General features: G+C 31.7%; 1 protein-coding gene across 1 annotated transcript in view; it reads left to right on the plus strand.

Moving 5' to 3' along the window:
* Positions 1-684: 684 nt before the first annotated feature.
* The window catches only part of LOC123672000, a 34,528-nt gene continuing 17,928 nt past the window's right edge, over positions 685-17,284 (plus strand). The window contains exons 1-3 of the mRNA XM_045605939.1: positions 685-705; positions 11,731-11,832; positions 16,987-17,209. Of these exons, the coding sequence (XP_045461895.1) occupies positions 11,755-11,832; positions 16,987-17,209 (301 nt within the window). The 5' untranslated portion in view covers positions 685-705; positions 11,731-11,754. The remainder of the gene's footprint in view (positions 706-11,730; positions 11,833-16,986; positions 17,210-17,284) is intronic.

The raw sequence follows: 17,284 nt of genomic DNA on the forward strand, positions 1-17,284 counted from the left end.
GGCCATCAAAATAAGTGCAACGGCAACAAAGCAAAGTTCTCCTGCTTCGAATTTGCTCCTGCAAGAATACATGACCCCTATGATGAAAAATACTCTATTCATTAGTTGTCACTGAGAACTCATGGAACATTTATTTTAGATGTCAAATTCCAACATAATAGGTATTCTTTTCATGTACCTATCACTAATCAAGAGAATCAGAATTTTGCTAAAATATTTCAAGCATTCTCGATTTCATATAATATATATTATATCTTTATTTGAATATATGTATATTATATGATATATTCGCTTTCTTCTAATTACTTGTTATTATTATTCTGCGATAAAAAACAGTAATACTTGATCAGAGGTCTCTCATATTCAGTGATATTCATCTCTATTCATAGTACCTATTCATACATGTCATGGTATTTGCAAACGATTTATCACGACGCGACGTTGGAAAATTTTAATAACTGCTTGCTGAGATAAAGCACTACTAGTTTTTGATACATGATAAGTTATAGCAAACTTATCATATTATTACTTTCTTGGCTTATATACACTGACTCTTCAGTGCGAATATTTTCAGTAGTCGTTTTGATTGAAAAGCAACAATCTATCGTGAAAACTCTGCGAAGCTATCCAGAAAAATCATTGCATGTGAGAAAGTTGAAATATAATGTTTAAATTTTCAGAGTATTCTGATACGGAGAAACCAATGTGAGTTTGATTTTCAAAATGACAAATGTTTTGATATTGCTTCAACGTTCCTTCTATGATTAACCCTGTCAAAATAGTTGCAAAACTTGAGAGAATTTTTCTTTTTATTCCTAAAAGTTATATTAGGTTTTTTTTTTGTAACAAACTAAAAAATGTCAGCAATTAAAGTACCACTTCCATCCCGGTGGAGAGTTATTAAAAGATCGAGATATCATATTTGACACTATATCACAAGACTGGTAGTTCGATAACTTCAAGAAATGAAAATTGTGGTCACTATCGATTATATCAAATGCTATCTTGAACAGTTTTCACAAATACTCTATCTCTTCATTAAATGAATTATTTCTGATGTATTCAAAAAATTTATATAACTTCTTCTCGTTGTTAAAATTCCGGAATCATAAGAAAAACTGAAAAGTACCACAAAAGCTTCAATGATTATTTACTCTGCTGACGGCTACCTAGTTGATTCCTCGTTTGATTCATTGTTGTTGCCATCAGATTGTGTCGCCAATGTATGTCAAAAAAAAAACCGATGGCAATGGATAGTTAGATCACGTTGCATTCTTCGGAATCGTTTCAATGCGTACTTATCTCTAGGAAATCCGTCTGGGTCAATCCAACTATTGACCGACTGACTGATCGACCGTTATACAGTGAGAAACATAAATATATCGAAGAATAATGCATTGCTTCGAATGACTTTTACGATACAAATAATCTTAATGAGATGATTCCAATTATATAAAGAATATACTTGGAAATATGTGTTGTTGAAGAACACAGTGGCGTACTCAAGAGGGGAATAAGGGTGATATATCTCCCCCAGAAAGAATATCCATTATGTACAACGCTCAATGATTTAATTGTGTAAAAATTATATCAAAGTTATATCAACGGGCTCCATCTGATCTGTTTGTTATCGGCATAATCATTATGGCTATAAATGCCAAATTGATGATAAAAATTAAACAATCAGAAAATTAATTAGTTTCTGAAGTAAAAGCTCCGAACCCTTGAATTGAAAATAAATTCCACGGAGCATCTGTCAATTCAAATTCATCGGAAACGAATAATTATTATTTTTTTCTTTATCCCTCCCCCAAGGCTTATGTCTGGGTAAGGCACTGAAAGAAGATTCGCTTTAGAAGGAATAGTAGCAGTTCATTTCATAGTTGACTAGTTTGCAGCTATTCGAGGAATCTCAACATTCACGAGCCGAGTTGTGTTATATTAAGCTGAAATATTTTCAATACTTATTGAATTTTTTTTTTTTTATTGTTCCATGAACACATACAATTCTATAGATAAGTGATCAATAGATGAAGGCATTATAAGTCTTTTAAATATAGGGTTTTTTCGAAAAAGTAAAGAATTTTATGGTACACAAAATTCGATAATGACCATCTTTTCATGGAATAAGCATACTGAATTTTAAATTGAAAAGCCAATTGTTTATCTAGTTAATGAAATAATAAACGAGAAAAGCAATGACGTGAAGTCAGGAGTATTTATCATATGAAAATAATGAAGACATACTTGGAATAGAATAAGAATATTTTGCATTCAAACTCTTTGAAAATTTGGGAGACTTGGGTTCAGTGGTTACAGAAACCTTTTGGCTGTTGCTGGTTGGTATTAGGGGGCCTGCACCTGGTTAGACTCCTTTGTCTCATCGTTGCAGAATCATGAAACAAGAACATAAAAATTTTAACAATCTATCAGCAATCATAAACAACCCTTTATCAAAATGAAGCAGTAAATATCAAGACTTTAGAATTGGGGAACGACTTTCATTTAAATTTTGAAATAGAGTGTCCGATCAAACTCCAGTTTATCCAGAGTAGTGATTCAATTAACAATAATATAGGAAAAAGATCTTTTGAATATTTCTCTTGTATGTTTAAGAATAGTCAATCGATTTAAATAAGTAATATTCCTCAAAATTCCAATTAATACAATTTTGTTTTTCTTGATAATATACGGAACGTAGGATACATTTCACATCATTGATTATAACAGTTAGTAACGTGATTCAATTCAATTATTGAAATAATCCAGTAATACCATATATGAATCATTTCCGTTTATCACAGTCAATGATGAACCTTCTCTGGTTAAGATACTCATACGCTCAATAACGAAGGTACAGGGCAATCAGTATTTAAGAAAAAGTGAAGTCCTAGTTATAACTTGGAAGATCAAGCTGTGCATATTACTTTTAACTCTACGAAGTTATTATCAACTCCTTCTTTACTGAAATCTCTTAAAAAGATTGGATTACGGGCTGAATCAGCTGCTCTGAGATGATTTGTGGCTTTTTGTATTCTTGAAACCAATTCTTCTTTATAGTTTGTGTTAAAATTGAGTACATTCACACTATGTTGAGAAGTGGATTGGGATCTGTAAATCAGTAATAATCTGTAGATCAACCACTTATCCTCAAATCTAGATGAATATATATTCAAGATGGTTTCAGAAAATTAATAAAAACAAATTTATTTTCTACTGAATAATTTATGTTTGAATTTTTTTTATTTTCAAATAGTATCAAAGCTATCGAAAAACCCTATGTTGATAGTTTAATCGATCAAAATCATAGGCCTTGTGATATAACGTATGATATTATGGTGCATGAAATAATTCAGTCGAAACTGAACCCCAGCGTTATAGACCTTGTTTTTTGTACCATGGCTGGATATGATGTGCATTACTTCCAATTATGGTGTGAATTCGGCTGCTCACCTTGCCATTTACTTTCGCTGAAACCCGTATAATTGAACGAGTAACTTTCGGATTAAAAACAATCAAACGAAAGTAAAATGAATGGACCAGCAAAGAATACTCCCATGATAATAAGTTTTTGTTTATATTTGATGCTACTATAAACGAAAGTGAATCTGGGGGAAAATGATGCTGTCCAGTACCTCAGGCTAAATCAATTCACTTTCGCCTGGCTCACCTATCATATTGATATTTACTTTCAGCGTGCAGAACCGGATCTAATGCCAATGGGTTTCATGAAATATTTGTTAAGTTATTATCGCTTCATTAAAAAATGGATGAAAATTACATACATTATTCGAAAGTATTATCATGGGGCATCTAATTTTTCCAAAAAAAAAAATATTATGAGGAAAATCATGTGTGCTAATGGCATCCGAGTCGAAGACGAGGATTTTTGCTCATGCAGGAATGCTTTTTGTTGAAAAAAAATATTTATTTGCATTGTGTGCATTTTTAATAAAATGCCCAAATGGTATTTGACAACACTATTTCGTGAGGCCATAATTACTTCTTTTGAAAAATATTGTAATCTTTCATCACAATAGCTGTCAAGTTTTGCCCCGGGTAAAGTTGAAAAAACTGCCGACAGCTGCTGTTATACAGTTTTTCTATTTTTGATTCAAAATTGAGCGTTTGTGTTTGGTGGAAATTAAGACGAGAGAAATAGTCCTCTCAGAATCACTAAACCCAAAAAAAGTATATTATGAAGCAGAATGAAATTATGAAATATATTTATATGAAATATATTTATATATTTATAATTACGCATTGAATTTGTGAATTAGGTCTGACGCAATCGATTCAACATCACCAGAACTAAGACAAATTGCGAATAATGTTGCAAATCATTCCACTATATCTAAATTATATCATATTGACAATTGACGTGTGTTGAAATTTGATAGGATCGTAAGTCAGAGTGGACAACCACAAGACGAAAAATTTAACTGAAAACAATACTGTAATGAGTTCATTACAGGACTGTTTTTAGTACTGTAATGAGCTTAATACTAAACTGAAATAGAGAAATCGTCATACATAATACCATTATTGAGTTTATTCTTTCCTTTTTTTTTAATTGAAATATCGGCAACGACTGCTTGGTCATTAGCCGTTTAGTTTACAGCTTATATACATAGTTAACAAAATGAAAATATAGGTATATATCACATGTTAAAGTTAAAATAATCGTAAAGATAAAAATATTATAAAATTATTACTTGGTTATCATCCATTGTTATTTAATAAATAAGAAAATATTGGGAATATTGGACACAATTTTATTCTATTGTTTAATTTGTAACAACGCCGACGTTTCGAAACAGTTCGTTTCTTTTTCAAGGCTAAAAAATATAAATAAATATATAAGGCATACAATATGACATAACATGATAACACATTACCTAGTTACGACAAACAATATTGTACGTTTATTAAAATCATTAAGATAATCTTCAAGGAATCGAAATTCTTTTACACCGCAGATAATCAACATCAACATCCATTAAGTTATTTCCAATACGACAATGACATAAACATATGATTACGATAAAAATATTAAATGGACTTAACACTATTGACGTGGCCAGCACTCATCTTCTAATTATATTGTTATATATCGTGCTTAGGTGTTGTACATCTTCTCTATGATTAACTGTGTTATTTACTTTTATATTAATCATTTCGCTTATATTTCTTTTATAACCAACCTCTTCCCTATCAAGAATATGTACATTATCAAAATCAAATTTATGGCCCGTAGTCATTTGATGTAAAGTTAAAGCTGTTTTATTAAAATTTATAACACTCTTACTATCATATTTATGTTGTTTAATTCTATCTCGTAAATATTGTTTAGTTTGGCCAATATAACACTTGTTACAGTCAGCGCAAGGTATCTTATATACTAATCCCGATTCTAAGCTATGAGGAGTTTTATATTTTAAATAGGTGAAAAATTTTTTTGTAGTGAGTAAATTATAGAAAGCACACTTGACATTTAATTCCCTCAACAACAAATTTACTTTATGAGAAAGGCCAGGTAAGTATGGAAACTTGAAGTACGAAGTAACAACTGCGTTAGAAGGAACATCAACCATATATCCAACATTAGAAGTGTGTTTACTTATTGTTCTATTTATCAAGTATAAGGGATAGTTATTCTGCTTCAAAATGTCTCTAACCCTATCTAAGTTCTTCGTATGAAATTTTTTGTTACTTAACTCTAATGATCTTTTTATCAAATTACCCATTATATTAATTTTTTGTTGCATGCTGTGATTGCTGAAGAAATTTATGCATCTATTAGTACTTATCGGTTTGGTGTACCAATCTGTGATAATATCAGAGTTTTTTCTAATTATTAACAAATCCAAAAAAGGTAAACTATTATTTTTCTCTACTTCAAGTGTAAACTGTATTTTATGATGGTAAGAGTTGAAAACATCCAAAATGTGTTGTACTCTATCATATGGTACCAACAATAATGTATCATCTACATAGAACTTAATGAGTGGAATGCAAAAATCAAGTGTTTCGACAACATAATAAAATATTTCATTCATAACTAAATTAGCGAAAGTAGGGCTTGTTGGTGCACCCATTGCAGTACCATAAAGTTGTTTATAAAATTCCCCTTCATACACAAAGTAACCACCTTCGAAACAAAGATCAACTAATTCTAAGAACTTTTCTCTACTGAGATTTGTATGGCAGCCAATAAAGCTCCATCTTTTCTTGATGATACTAACAACAAGTTCTTTTGGGATGCTTGTAAAAAGAGAAATAACATCCAATGAGATAAGTATATACCCTGGTGGCACTTTTATATGTGTTAAAATTGTGGTCAACGAAAAAGAATCCTTTAGATTAAAAATGGAAGTAGACAAGGTAGAATTTAAAATATTATGTAAATATTTACCAATATTGTACGTGGGAGATTTGACACAACTAACTATTGGCCTCAAATTAAGTACACTCTTATGGACTAAACGTAAACAGTATAGTTTGGGTATATTGGGTATATTGGGTATATTGGTATATTGGCCAAACTAAACAATATTTACGAGATAGAATTAAACAACATAAATATGATAGTAAGAGTGTTATAAATTTTAATAAAACAGCTTTAACTTTACATCAAATGACTACGGGCCATAAATTTGATTTTGATAATGTACAGATTCTTGATAGGGAAGAGGTTGGTTATAAAAGAAATATAAGCGAAATGATTAATATAAAAGTAAATAACACAGTTAATCATAGAGAAGATGTACAACACCTAAGCACGATATATAACAATATAATTAGAAGATGAGTGCTGGCCACGTCAATAGTGTTAAGTCCATTTAATATTTTTATCGTAATCATATGTTTATGTCATTGTCGTATTGGAAATAACTTAATGGATGTTGATGTTGATTATCTGCGGTGTAAAAGAATTTCGATTCCTTGAAGATTATCTTAATGATTTTAATAAACGTACAATATTGTTTGTCGTAACTAGGTAATGTGTTATCATGTTATGTCATATTGTATGCCTTATATATTTATTTATATTTTTTAGCCTTGAAAAAGAAACGAACTGTTTCGAAACGTCGGCGTTGTTACAAATTAAACAATAGAATAAAATTGTGTCCAATATTCCCAATATTTTCTTATTTAATATTATAAAAGTAAAATAATTGTGAAGATAAAACAATTATAAAATAAAATGATTACAAAGTAGAACGCGAGGTCAAAAAACCCGAATGAAAACAAGCAGAAAATTTATTTTATTGATTGAACGATTAAAATATTTTTCCTTGTTTTGGATTGAAAAAGTTCAGTATTTTCTATGAAATTATTTCATTCGTGTGAATTTATTGACTAGATTATTGGCTGAATAACTCGTATTACTGCCAGAAAAATTATTCGTTGTCGTTTTATCGTACTGAAAATCGTCATTCTCATGATGTTGAATTCAATGAGTGATGTTTTCGAATAATATGACGCTTCGTTAGATATGTTTGTGTTTATTTTTGTCGTGTGTATTTCAAAATCGGTCTAAACAATAATTGAACAATATTAGTACCGAAATAACTTCGATCGAATAGTTAATTTGCATGGTTAAATATAAATTGGGGTCATCCAAACGATCAAGAAATTAATATTTTCCATAACATTTTGGTAGAAATGATGAAAATAACTCAACGACGAATTAAAAACCAATATCGGAAAAACAAATAAATAAACGCAATAGAAATGGTTCAATTATTTGAATATAAAATATTAGGAGAACGTGGTTTTTGATCGACTATTTCTCTCGTCTCAATTTCCACCAATTACAAACGCAAATTTTGAATTACAAATGGTTTCTCGATAGAAAAACTGCATGACAGCACCTGTTAGCAGTTTTTTCTAGTTTACCTGTGACCATGCCATAGAGTTATAAACATTGATAGAGGGAGTACACGCAAATTTTACTAATGTCCCCAACTTGGTTAGACTACGTTGTCGAATTGTGATGTATTTTCAAATTCACAATTTTACTATATCGTTATGGATGTATATTATATTGAATGAAATATATTTATTTGAGTCATTTCCGATTAAATATGCAAATTTGAATATTTGAAATCCGATATTTTTCCTAATTATCGAATTTATAATATTATTATTTTCTGTATCTACTGCTGCAATCCAAGGTTTGGCAACTTTTGTTCTTCTAATGTCATCGGTTGTTTCACGTTGTTTGGCGTGCTTGAAGTTTGCTTTCTGAATTTCTGATATATTTAGATATTTAGTTCAATATATTTTGAATTAATATGAAACATTGATTCACTATGGGACATAAGAAGTACGTTCTTTGTGGAGAAATTCGCTTATTGAGTGAAATATCGCATCACTGATATGTTTTCATTTCCGCGCGCTTCATGTCAATTTGATAGTTCATGTTGGGGACAAAATTTGCTAACTGAAAATGACATTATGCTCCCTCTATATCTATGTTTATTACTCTGAGCCTGTGACTTATATGAATAGATTCTATGCATCTTACTTATCTTCGAAAACAAGTAACTATGGTCTCGTGAAATAGCCTTGACAAAAACCATTCGGTCAATTAATTTTTCTTGTGGAAAAATGGAAAAAAACATAGTGCAAAAGTAATATTTTTTTAACGAAAATTATTGGTGCAGGGAAAAAATCCTCGTGTTCCACTCGAATTTTTGTTTTCACCAGCACTCATGCTTCTTATCCGAAATGATCCTTAGCAACGTGATTTTTTGATTTTTTTCAGGAAAATTAGATGCCCTCATAATATTACTTACGATTACTAAGGAAATGGTCTGATGAAACTAGAAATGAATTTAATTCAAAAATAACCTGGCCAATTAATTACAAATATAATTGATTATTATTTATGCGTATCTAAGTATGGCTATAGGCACCTCGATATGTATACCTGTATCTTTTTTTAATTTTCTGCCTAACAGGTAATGTGCGTTATGTTGATATACTAACTCACAAGGTAGATTTGCTGGCGTAATAGTTCTTTCTAATACAACAAGCCCAAAAAAAAACAAGAGCAGTTTGGTCACAAACTCAAAAAAACCTAACCTAAATGTTGAAATGTGACGTGAGAGAAAATGGATATGTTTTTGTTACTCCGTGACGAGGGTCCTAGGAGAAACTTCTTCAGTTTTCATGAATTTTGTTTAATTACAATGAAGTAACTGTAAAAAGTCGATACGACCCTGGAGATGAAAGGTACGATAATTTCTTTCCTTCTGTTTTCTTCCAGTTCCAATCGTACTTCCATCCTTAAGTGAATGATCTCTCCAATCGTCGACCTAGTTACCCACATCTCAGATTCATATCGATTAAATTACGGTTGACAAGGAAAATTATTGTGTTATTAACAATAATATCTCCATTCCTAGACTACAAGAAGTCGATGATTTACTGAAAAATTGCGCGTGGTAGAACTGTTGTTTTGAGTTTTACCGCAACATTCTAGTGGGGACACAACGAGATGAAGCTCGGAGAAAAGTAATTGGATGCCCATAAATTTTACGATGAATCCATTAAAATCATAGTAACCAAGATTCATGAGGATCGTGTGAAAGTTTTCGAAACCTCATAATTAATGTAACTGATGCTGTTCCGAAGAGTTTTCCAATTGATGATTCCAAACAGTGTACCTAAAATTTGTTCAAATATGGAATATATAATATTATTTTAGAAGAATTTGATAGAATCAGTTTGATAAATTTTTTCTTGAAAACTGAGAATTGAACAATACTAGAAAATTAAAAGCTATCGATTTATAATGTTATGATCTGAAATATTTAAAAGAATTCTTAAAGAAAGCGTTTCATTCTCATATACAGATTGAATCACCGCAATGGCCTATTAGAAGTTTATGAAAAACTGATGACAATTTTATACTGAAAATTTGCATGTTGGGGTTTGAATATTTCTGCAGAAAACATTTTTTTCGAAAAAGCCTTCATCATTTTCGATTCTGAAAAAACGTAATATTATAATCTATTCGCTGTTTGGACGAAAAATGTACAGGGTGTTTATCAGAAAGTAACGCAGAATGTAGAAGATAATGAACTTGGACAACTCATATTCATCGAAACTCCAGATTTTCAAATTAGAACCTATATATTTTATTATTTCAATCGATTCTACTTATAAAATGAGTTGGGGTTACTTGAGCAAAATTTATACCGAAAATGAATACTTTAAGAGTTATCGAGGAAGAATTTTAAATGAGGAGAACCCGTAATTTCGAACTGTGTGAAGTAAATTAGTTATAATTCAAAAAATGTAAAATTTAGTAAACCAATTTCACTCCTCATCCCCAGCATTTTCTTCATAAGAATCCCATTAACTCAAAAACCATTGAGCTTTTAGCCAAGGTACGGCACATTGCTGAAATTTTCATCAAAAAAGCTATGTAATGATGCAATAATATACCGGGTGTGTCATTTGAAATGAGAAAGTAGTAGAATGTTTCCGGTATAACCGGAAGTTGTATGATCTGAAAAAATTTTAGAGAGAAAGATCATTGTCTCAAACCACAACATGCAAATTTCTATCACAAAATTATGATCAGTTTTCCATGAACATCTAATAGGCCATCGTGGTGAATCACCCTGTATAAGAAATCTTTTTTTGGTTCTCCGTTCATTTTGTCGTTCAGTCAGTTTATAGTTTATAACCATGAAAAACTATATTTATCAAACAAAAAATAATTTACCTACCAGATTATTCCTATTATTAATCTATTGACCAATCATGCTATTACTCCTTTCATTGATCGTCTAAATGCTAACCTGAATCCTTTATTATCATTGTTAATAGAACCACATCAATTATGATAATTATTATAAATACCTATATTCAATAAGAAAAAATCTGACGAAATTACTGAAAGCGAATTAAATTTCAACTCAGTCTGATCTATTGGGTAATTTAGTTTTATATTCTGCTTGAATTTTTTATGCCTTTGATGATGCTATCTTAACGAAAATATTGTATTGATTCATCTACAGAAAAAAAAAAATTTTATTAAATTTTATGGGTTTATTCGATTCATACAACTATACAAGCCTTCCAAACATTTTATGTAATTTTACTATTTCCAGGGCAGTACTTATGTTATTGAGTTTTTTTCTTAAGACTTTAAAAACTATATTTTTACACATTTAAGAGGAATGTCGTATTTGGAATGCTCAGAAAAAGTATTTTGACAGGCCAATTCTGGCAATGAATGACCAATGATGAAAAAAATAAATTTTTGATACAGTTAGTCTAATTCAAGGAACATAAACTAAGTAATACTAAGTATACATATTATTAAGCTTAGGCTCGTCATTATGAAGGTGATAGCTCCACTAGAGTGATTTTTAAGGTAACTTAAGGTAACCATGAGACATGACACTTAATTTATTTATTTACTCCTTCCTTGAATATAACTGTATTAAGTTCTCTACTTGATCTTATATTTTTGCTGATATTCATTTTCTTATATCGAGAGAAAAATCTGAGGGAATATGATGGCACTCAAATTATATTCGATGATATTCGAGAAGGCAGCTTTCGATCTGAAGAAAATTTTTTGATTACAAATGTTGGTAACGACAGAACAGGAAGGTTATCTTCATTTTTAATAAGCTATACCTATGCGTTCAATTATTTTGTTCTGTTCGATTTTTCTTTACTAAATTATACTTTTCTTTGCAGTGATGGTGAACTTATTGAAGATTCATGGCTGCATTAGTTAGCCATGCGATGCGACGATATCCTTTGTCACCACCAGATGGCGTGTTCTCTTATAATTTAAGAGTGAGTATTTCTGATGTTATTAAGGCATGAAATCGTTATTTTTCCTTGCGTCATTATGTGAATTAGAATTTAAGACGTAATTATCGATGATATGCGTTGCATTGAGTGCATTCACCATATAATGTTAATGCCGGTTAAACTCTGAATATGATGCGAGAATAATATGGTTTCAACGTTCATTTATTATTGCTTACCTATATACCAGGTGTTCCATAATCGGGTTTAGATATTTCTTGGATTATATTATATTACATCATAACTAAAGTTCCTCCAAGGAAATTATTTCTGAAAATTTTTGCATCACCACTCAGTTAATGACTGTAAAAGATATATCTCTAACTTTCATGATTAAATCATGAGTTGATAAAGAATCCCAAAGATGGACTCATTTCACGTGAACAATTATTTATATTTGAAAGTTATTTCAAAGGTAACCACTCGCGAGCTATTTTCATTTAAGTTTTGAAATTAATCAAGCTTTTGAAAGTACTGGGTTTTTCACCATAATTTGACCCCCCCTTCAACTTTGTTTCTAAACAAGGTACAAAAAAATGTTCTTTACAAGAGTTTCACGAAATCGACTAGTGTTTTTTAAAATGATTTCACAAAACGAAATATATACAGAGTGGGCAACATATTGATTGCAACTTCATTTTTTCGAATGGGACACCCTATATATTTTTCTATATTTGACTAGCTCTTTCTCCCCTGATTTCGAATATATGACATATGTTTCGTCTATCTCTCTCATTCTGAATACCTCAGAGTTTCAAATTTCAAGAATCACCTGGCATACTCAGTAATCAGTTTTCAAGTGGTAGGCTGCGATAACACAATATGCCCTTTTATACTTTATGTATGACATACATTTTTCACTTTAAATTGGAATTGGATGATTTGGATGCAACTCCATATATTCCTTGTAGCTTTCCTCTTTTCATTGTTCTTCACATAGAGTGAAAATATTTAAAATTTTTCCACTTCTGTATAATGCATATTCGATCAATAGTTTCATTCAATAAGTCATATATCGTTGCCTACGAGATAACTCGAAAAAGGACATTTTTAATTATCATAGCCTTCCACTAGTTCCACTTGAACTCTGATTAGGTACTTAGCTTGCCAGGTGGTTCTTAAAATTTGAAACTCTGTGGTACTCAGTATAAGAGAGATAGGCCAAGCTTATGTTATATATTCAAAATCAGGGGAAAAAGAGCTAGTCAAATATAGAAAAATATACAGGGTGTTCCATTTGAAAAAATGAAGTTGCAATCAATATATTGCCCATTCTGTATATATTTCGTTTTGTGGAATCATTTTAAAAAACACTAGTCGATTTCGTGAAATTTTTGTAGAAAACATTTTTTTGTACCTCTTTTAGTAAAAAAGTTAAAGTGGGGGTCAAATTATGGTGGAAAACCCGGTACACACTTGTTTGAAATGCCCACGGAAAAATTAGTAGATTTTGATATGACTTGAACTGTTGAAAAATAAAGCTGTATCATGAAATGAGGTTCATCAATCAACAGAAAATGGAAATCCAACATACAGGGTGATTCACCGCGATGGTCTATTAGACGTTCATGATAAGCATAATTTTGTACTGCAAATTTTCATATTGAAGTTTGAGACACTGACCTTTCTCCCTAAAATATTTTCACTCATCTACAACTTCCGGTTATATCGGAAATAGACTACTACTTCCTCATTTCAAATGGCACACCTTGTTTATTATTGCTCCACTAGATAGCTTTTTTGACTCACATTTTTTCAATATCCCTGCAGAAATATTTTTTTTTCGATGAAACCTTTTCCATTTTCGATTCTGCAAATACGTAGTATTATAAAACTCTTTGCGGTTCGGAGCAAAAATGTACAGGGTGTTTATCAGAAGATGATGAACTTGGACAATTCAAATTCATCAAAACTCAAGATTTTCAAATAACAACCTATATGCTTCATTATTTCAGTCAATTCAACGTATCAAAAGTTGCGGTTTACTTAGCATTTACCTAAAATGAAAATTTTAAGGGTTATCGAGGAAGATCTTCAAATGAGGAAAAACCACAATTTCTGTGTGGAGTAGTCTGTGACTTCCGCAAAACACAGAAAGAAACTGAAATTTGATGTTTCTATAACTAAATTTGATATTTCATGAATTGTAATCAATCCCAACAAACAATTAAGTTATCAGTTGCGCTTTTTCCTCATTTATAGTTCTTCCTCGATAACTCTTGAAATTATTCATTTTAGCTATAGGGTGTGCTTGAATGACTCCCCTCTTTCCATACGTAGAATTAACTGAAATAATAAAAAATATAGGTTCTTATTTGAAAATCTTGGGTTTGATGAATTTGAGTTCTCTTATAATAGTACGTATTAGGACAATCGAGCCGGTTCTGGATACCAGAGAGGTAACGGCCAAGGTCCCTAGGAGGTTGTCAATTTTATTATTTTTTTATTAAGGACAATCGAAAATGAAAAAGGGTTTTTGCGAAAAAACTTTTTCTGCAAAGATAATCAAAAAAATGTGAGTCCTCGTCGCCCCATTTTATCATAAGAATCCTATCAATTCATGAACCGTTGAGTTTATATTCAAGGTATAGCACATTGCTTAAATTGTGAACAAAAAATCTATCCAATGATGCAATAATATAATGGGTGTCCTTTTTGAAATAAAGAAGAAGTAGTATGTTTTCAGTATAACAGGAAGTTGTAGAGTCTGAAAAAATATTTAAGGAGGAAAGATCATTGCCTCAAACCCCAATATGCAAATTTTCAGCACAAAATTATGATAAGTTTTCCATGAACATTTGCGGTGAATCACCCTGTATATAATAGAGCACAGTCATGTGCTTTTTCAATAAAACTAGCCAAAAAGAAAAAAGATATTCATCCTGACGTTCCAGAGAAATCCGCCTTAAGAAAAAGAAAAGGAATTACAGCAGTTCCACGTGAAGCTTTTTGAGTTCATTGACAGTAATACAATGGCAATAATCTGAAGGTTGATACAAAATATTTTAATGTGTTCTGATTCTCTATTCGGACAAATTCCTGTTCTTCAGCAGTATTTTCGAAAAAGACCTGAAGAAGTACCGAAAAAACTTTATTCGATGTGACTAAAAAAAATCAAACAGATTGGACGTGTAATATCTTTAGATTCAGAAAATTTACACACAGTAGCAGGAACAGTAATTGAAATTTAATGTGACATTGAAATTTTAATCCCCCATCAAATGATGCAGGTAGCCAATGGGATCCTCCTACTGAAGGATTGAAATTTTAATGATGCATTAAATTTGAATGAACATTCCTGCAATTGGGTGATAGAGGACAAAGAGACCAGACAACATAATATATTAGGTAGACGTCTCAAGACGACGAGCAATCCTGAACAAGACTTTAACGTTGGCACTGGTGAAGCACATTTTAGGGTAACAAAACAGAAAATTGAAAGACACATTTAACTGTATAGGTTAGAATGATGATGAAAAAGTATGGTGTTGCGAAAGTAAATAGTGCGTGGCTAGTAATGGACTCAGAAGTGGAACAAGTTACTATGAAAGAGTATCATTGGAAAACTAAATGAAGAAAAGCGAAATCATTTCCAAAACAGTGAATTACAACCTAGGAAAACTAGGACTACTCCTCTGCATCCCCAGACAGATGAAATGGTGAAACAAATTAATAAAACTTCAAAGAACCACTTGTAGTATTTTTTAATTCAGAACGATATTATTGAGACACTTACACTTTACTCAATAAGTTTTCTTGGGAAAGCCATGTGAGATCAATAGCTAAAAGTGCATCCCAAAAATTTGGTTATCTGTTTCGTGTCAGGAGCCATTTCACTCTAGGTCAGCTGCTTATAATCTATTTGGCACATAATCGATCTGTTCTGGACAACTGTTCCCTTGTTTGGAATACTGCACCTAAACATATCCTGAAACTATTGGATTCTGTCCAAAAAAGATAAATTCGTCTCGTCAGTGATGACTCTCTTACAAAATCGCTCACTTCTCTGGAACACCGTAGAAAAGTGGGGAATCTGGCTCTGTTCTATAGATATTATAAAGGACGATGCTCTTTTGAAATATCAGCAATCGATCATCCTCTGGCAATCTTTTCGTGATTGTTCAGTAGTGTTCAGTCTTCAAACTCCTTCATGGTCATTTTGGAGACCTGCAGAATATCTCTCTTCAAGGAGTCGTTCATCCAACGAATAGAGAGGATTTAGAACAAATTGCCTAGAGAAGTGATCACCGAGGTAAATAACTTCTAGAAATTTGAGAAGAACATCAATTCTTATTTTCTGTCCTTGGTTCTCTCGCTGTTCTCTGAACTTTACAGCATATTACCTTTTTTTATGTAGTGGTTCCTACATAAAGTGGTGATGGGTCTGTTATGCTTGAGACCACAAGAAGTATTTGGTACTAGATTGGAACGGGACTCCGGAGATTCTGTGTATACTACATCTGTGTATACAGATCCTATCAGATTAAAATTTTGTGTATACATATATGTATAGAATAACCAAGTTTTGTGCAAAATTTTGTTCGGCTAGCGTCATCAGAATTACAGAAATTTGAAGCATAATATCATGAAAAAGACCTGATATTTCAGTGACAACAGATCGAGTAAAAATTTTGCGTGTATATATAGAATTACATTTTCAAACTTTATGCGAAATGTTGTATGAATATGGTCGTCATATATATTTGAATATAGTTATGTGGTCTCCATAGGCACATTAACGAACGAGCTCCCAAAAACTCCGGACTTCTAGTCAATACTTTCTTTATTCTCTTTTGAAACTTCATTATTACCTTCTGAGCGCTTGTTATTTCAATCGCCAATTGCGGAAGAATAACAAAATGCCAACATTTGTAGTTGAGGCACTCAGAACAATGACTAAGACGTAGATTTCGACGATTTCCATAAAACTGTCGATATCTCGAAAACTAAGACACTTTCATTAAAATCAAATTCGGATATTCTGGTCGGGCATGACCTTAGCTATCAGCGTGCGCCTGATTGACGTCAGTTTTCGGGACATCCTGTACTCCGTACGGCCATCCAAATTGTTTAGATGCACTCTTTATTCACTTAATTCACGATAAATCAGAATATAAGGTCTAATCATTTGCATTTCAGAACGATAACACTCCCTGGTCACCAACACCAGAAGACGGAGAAAGTGCTCTATCCCGATCGATGCGTTATGCAGACCCATGGCTTTATGGCAGCGTTCGAGGAGCTCCACCTGGACCCCTTGTTCTCACGCCCGCCTTCGTCATATGTTCCTGTTCTGATTATCTCAACGGCACGAAGAGAAATGGGACGAAGAAGGGGCCTACGATATGCAAAAAGTGTAAAGGTGAGAAAACGAAATATTTCAAGTTCTGAATCGGACTTTTTATATTTTTCCTACATTCATGCAAAAAGCAAAACT

Source organism: Harmonia axyridis, chromosome 2 (assembly GCF_914767665.1).
Source record: "Harmonia axyridis chromosome 2, icHarAxyr1.1, whole genome shotgun sequence".
NCBI lineage: Eukaryota > Metazoa > Arthropoda > Insecta > Coleoptera > Coccinellidae > Harmonia > Harmonia axyridis.